Source organism: Manacus candei, unplaced genomic scaffold (genome assembly GCF_025592945.1).
Source record: "Manacus candei isolate 608988 ecotype Guabito, Panama unplaced genomic scaffold, ASM2559294v1 h1tg000037l, whole genome shotgun sequence".
Taxonomy (NCBI): Eukaryota; Metazoa; Chordata; class Aves; order Passeriformes; family Pipridae; genus Manacus; species Manacus candei.
The window spans coordinates 15,264,277-15,269,594 of NW_026138085.1; the positions used below are offsets into that span (position 1 = coordinate 15,264,277).

Consider the following 5,318-nt stretch of genomic DNA (forward strand, 5'->3'; position numbering starts at 1 on the left):
ATAAGTTAATGAGGAAAAATTACAAGGAACAGAAGACTTTAAATGTTCTTCCAAATTAAGGAGAACAAAGGGAAGGGATCAGCTCTTATTTTTGCAATTAAGGTGTTATTTATGGCAATTTAGCTGTTTTGAGATTAAGCCTGGATACAGTGCTGCAGAAAACACATCTGATTTACTCCCAAGGCTTCCCATCAGTTTCTATGTGAGTGCCAGCCAGGCAGCCAAAAAAGCAGGAGGAGTTCTGTGCTCCCAGAGCTCCCTGGCTGCACACAAGGCGCCTGGAAAACACCCAGAGGATTTATCCCCACGTCGGGCGTCTGGACCAGGACCATCAGCAACAATCCTCAGTTTGCAGTGCTGGCCCTGGAGCTGAACCACTGTTTCTTTGGGGCAGAAATCTGGGGCAGAACAAGGGATAACACTTGGGAGGAGCAAAAGGGAAACCTAAAGATTCTGGTTCTGTGAGCAACCCGCCTGTGAGGAGGGGTGGGAAGAGGAGGCTCAGGGGGCACCCCGTGTCTGTGGGCACTGCCCTGGCAGAGCAAACAGCCCCTTTGCCCTCTCCCAGCAGCCAGGAACCCGTCCCATACTCGTGACTGTGTCACCCACCTGCAGGGACACCTCCAACAGCTCCGGGGAACGCTCCCCACAGGCGTGGGAGGGAGGTGGATGGTGCCAAGGAGCCCCTGGCAGAGCCCTTCCTTCTCCACCTCTGCCCAGTTTGACTCCAAGCCATCGAGTGGAGCACCCTGGGACTGCCAAAGAACACACATTTCTGTGCAGGGACAAAACACACCACCGCCTATGACTTTCATGTGCATCTTCTGTAGTATTTTACCCCCTGTTACAGAGTTGGTAACATTTGCAGAGAACCTGCAAATTAAGACCACCCACACTATTTGTAGGATTCAGCCCCAAATGCCTTCTGGTTTCCTTTTTTTCCCTACAGGCCAATAAAAAACAATAAAGGAAATAAATAAAAAAGGATGCAAAGTTTGGTTATGCTCAAGAAACAGTTCAGGGAGGAGAGAGCTGAAGATGGGATGGTGCTGGGAAGACACCCAGCCTTGTGGTGCTGCTGCTCATAGACTCTCTTACTTCAAGGAGACCTGAAAGCAGACATTGCAACATGACAGTTGCAAACTCTATTAGCTTTTTTATGGCTCTGTTGATTTTTCCAGCCCCCATGGCTGCCTGCCTGGGTATCCTGTTCTTTGAACCCACACAGAGTAAATAAGAGTAACTACTGTGCCTCTGCAGGCAGGAGATGTGTCCCCAGGAGGAGCACTGGGTAAAGGCAGCAAAAGCTCCCCCTTCCATCCTGGAAGAATTAGAGTACTTGGGCTGAAAAAAGGGGGGAAAAAAGAGAGAGAGAGAGAGAAACAAAAATCAGGAAAACCTTCCTTAGAGTAAAATCTTGTGAATTGAAAGGTCCCCAGGACTTGGAGATAAGCAGGCAGGTAATAGTTTTCCTGAGGGTGGATGCAGGAGGATGTGAACAGGGTTGTGACAGAGATGTGACAGCTTCCAGCCACCCCAGCAGAGCTGCTGGAGGCACAAGGGCTTTACCTGGAACACCTGGAGCTCGAAGGAGATGAGGAACACACTGGCCAGGGCCTCAGGGGGTGTGGCAGGGATTTGACTTGATTTGATTCAAATCTAACTGACCAGAAGATTTCTCTTCATTCCCCCTCTCTCCCGGCAGAAACTTTTATTACATTAGTGAAATGTTAAACCACTGGGGCTGTTGGCTGCAATAGCTCATCCTAAGCAGCTTTAGTGTTTGCTGGGATCAGCCTCCACACTGTGGGGCTGGAGATGGTGTTTCACCCTTTCCTCTGCCCAGTTATTCCTCTTTCCCTCGCTCCTCTTGCCTCCAGCTCCCCTTTTTCAAGTTGCAATGCAGTTAAAATAAAAGTATTAACGGCGCTTATCTGATGCAGGGGAGATGTGAGAGGAGCTGGCAAGCAGCCAGCAGTTAATAGCAGCATAAAGCAATTTGCTGCAAAAAAAAAAAAAAAAAGAATTAACATGGTAATTGTCAGGCTGGAGAGGGTGCTGGGGATCGTGGAGAAGGAGGGAAAAAAAAAAAATACATTGATTACTCTAGATTTTAATAATAAAGGTCTGAGGAAGAAAGGAAGGTTTTGAGGCAATTTTCTTCTTTTTGTCCCGTTCTCTGCTACCCTCCCCCAGCTCAAAACCTCCAGCCAGAGCCTCAGGCACTCACGGGAATTTATCCGAAGATCTCTTCCTTTTTAGCATCGTGTCACTGCCAGATGCACCACGGGCTGCGGAGCCGGTCGGCACCACCACGCACTTCTCCCCTTCCCACGGAGGGAAGCGACGCTGCGCTGGAGCTCCTGGAGGGGGGAAAGTCATGTTGGACAGAGCCCTGCACGCTCCCACCTCGGAGCTGGGCTGAGCCGAGGGCACAGAGGAGCTTCCCAAAGAACTGACCCTCTCCCCCATTCCCAGTGAGGTTTTTTTTGGTGTTTCTTTTTTTTTCTGAACAAAGGGACATCGCTCAATTATTATTATTATTACTATTTTTAAATTTCTTTTTCTCAGAGCAATTGAAAGGAGCACCTGGAAAGCTGAAGCAGAAAGCTCAGCCTCTTCCCGCCGGCTCCGGGATTAAGAAAGTCAACTAATGCTTCCCAGCGCCAGGATTTCAGCAGCACGGAGCCTCCCGAGGCAGGAACCGCGACGGCAAATCCAGCAGGATCTCAAGGCGGCAGCTGCCTCTCCCCGCAGATGCCATTTAACCCTGGATTTATGAGCATCCCGCTCCCGAAAATCAGCTGGAAAGCCGTCGTGCCTCCCCTGCACGGACAGTGAGAGCTGCCAGCCCCAGCCGGGGCTCCTGTGCTGGAAGAGGCTCTCCCCAGCCCCATGCAGGTGGAGCAGCGGCACGGGGCTCCCAGCACATCCCAGGGGCTCCCAGCACATCCCAGGGGCTCCCAGCAGATTCCCAGAGCTCCCAGCACGTCCCGGCTGACCAGCAGATGAGCCAGCACCTCTCCCCCCCAAAGGAGGCGTGCTGGGGGAACCAGGGCCAGGACACGAGGTACCTGTACGATTTTTGATTCGTATTTGTGGATGAATGCTGTAAATATGAGCCAAGAAGATTTCAAAGAAAGCCACCGAGGCGTGCAAGTGAATTAATTTGCTTTTAGACAACATGTGGCCGGTTTGCAGCCTTTTGCAAGCAGGACCATTATTTCTTTCCCATGCCAAAGGCTGACTGCGTTTGCCCTCCTGCTTTACTCCTGCCGTGGAGGAAATTTAAGCAAGAACATGTATAGTGAATTGCTAAATTCAACCAGTGCCACTGAAGCTCATCTAATCATTCAGACCAACACCCCCTACCTGGGCAGCACCCCGAGACCCGTGAGCTCCTCTGCTCTTTACATGTCGACAGCCAGGGCGTTGAAAGAAGGGGAAATAAATAAGCCAGACCTGGTGACTTACATCATTCTGTTTTTCTTTCTGCTCTTGACCGTGACATTCATTGTGCTCTTCATCAACTGCCAGCTGAAAAATTCTTTCTTTGCCACTCTTCCTTACGACAGATCGCTGAGGGAAGCGAGGAGCCCGTGGAGGACACAAGCTGTCTGACACCTCCCCGCCCGGCAGGAGCGGGCACCGCGCTCCCTGTCACACGAGGAGTCAGTGCCATGTGCCAGCGAAGGGATGTGACCCCCGGCAGAGGAGGACACGGCTGAAAAATAAGCTGCCTGCCAATCCAAGCAGCTGTAAATAAAAAAGCTCTGTTATGCAGAGAATGCTTTAGCAAATTTATACGGTTTTGTGCAAAAAAAACCCCAAACCAACAACCAAAAAAAAAAACCGCCCCGTGATTCCAGATTAAACTCTATATGTATGCAAATGTCATCATCCACCCATTCAGTGGCCATAGAAGGATAATTGTATTAACAACAATCTCTGATTTGGGCATCTGGTGGAGCTTGTTCCCCGTGTTTATGAAACTACAGCGTCAAATGGAACAAACAGAGTGGATTTACCTCCCAGCCCCACGCTGAGGAGATGAGTTTACTTTCCAGACTCATTTCTCCCAACTGCTGCTGGAGCTGCATGGTGATGCCCTGGGAGGCCTGCCAGGCAGGGGGAGAAAATGAAAAACGTTTATTTAGACTTTTGATTGTCGTTCTGTTAAGGGTGTTTTCGATGTCTGAATGCACCATCCATCGGGTTTTAAGTGACCAGTTGTGTGAAACACTTAATACTTAAGGAATTTGTTTTCAACTCTCATAAGCTACAAAGGAAATCGTTTGCCACGGCATGAAACCAAAATAATCAGGATGGGGAGAAGTGGGGAGGGAAAAATGAATATCATTAATACCATGTAAACTAATGAAAGGGGAGAGCAGAGTGCTCTGAGTTCAGCACACCAAGTGGAGAACTTCTGAAAGCCATAAACCACAGCTTTAGAGGGATATTTGCTTTACTGCACAGTATCCCCACTCCTTGTTCTTTATATAAATTAGAAGCATGAGTTATCAATATGGCAACAGCTTGATTCAACACCACCATTTTTAAATTATTAAAAACCTGATTTTGTTCTAAAAGCTTCTGCTTAACCCTGGCAGCTGACACGCTGTTTTATAGAGGCTGATTCCTTGTAAACCTGCAGTTACAGCACAATTCCAGGTCAAGCTGCATGAACCCCAGAACAGCATCTGTAATTCCCACAAACAGTGGGCTAAGGGCTTTTCTTTTTTCCCCCCTTTTTTTTTTTTTGATTCCAATGGCTGAAAACACAGCAGAATTGCAGCTATTCAGAAACAATGAGTCCTAAACCCTATTTTAGCTCCAGTTTGGGGTATTGGATCATCTGTCAGTGGAATGGGGTTCAAATGGTATAAGATGCTGTGTCCCTAAATACAGTCTTAACCTGCACAGTGCAACAGAGGAGCTGTGTGTGTGTATAAATATATATGTACATAACTTATTTCATCCAGAAGAGGAGATTTTACAATGCAATTACACACTCATAGGGCTTGCACTCAAGCACAGAGACAAAATGTGTATATACAGGAGTCTGTTTGCAAGCTTTTTTTTTTTTACACAGAAATTGCACAATTAATAGCAGTTCCATGTCATTGTCTTGGTTACCATGGTTTATTTTGCTCAAGTTAAACTACTAAATAACAGGTTTTAATATTTTATTCCTTTACAGGTGGCCAATATTTCCTCTGAATCAAATTTAACTGGTGTAATTCCGGGCAGTTACTCTAATGTAGAAAGCAAGAATAAATTCAAGTGTGTTTCAGCCCTTTTTGAATAAATCAAGT

The 5,318-nt window shown here is 47.6% G+C and overlaps 1 protein-coding gene across 1 annotated transcript; it reads left to right on the top strand.

The window, feature by feature from the left end:
- Positions 1 to 2,133: 2,133 nt before the first annotated feature.
- Positions 2,134 to 5,318, top strand: SMIM32 (small integral membrane protein 32). Its single transcript, XM_051794199.1, has one exon. The coding sequence runs from the start codon at positions 3,301 to 3,303 to the stop codon at positions 3,619 to 3,621; it is 321 nt and encodes a 106-aa protein (XP_051650159.1). The 5' UTR covers positions 2,134 to 3,300; the 3' UTR covers positions 3,622 to 5,318.

What these genes read in the sequence shown, in the direction of transcription:
- SMIM32 (XM_051794199.1), top strand. Translation starts at nt 3,301, where the DNA reads ATGTATAGTGAATTGCTAAATTCAACCAGTGCCACTGAAGCTCATCTA.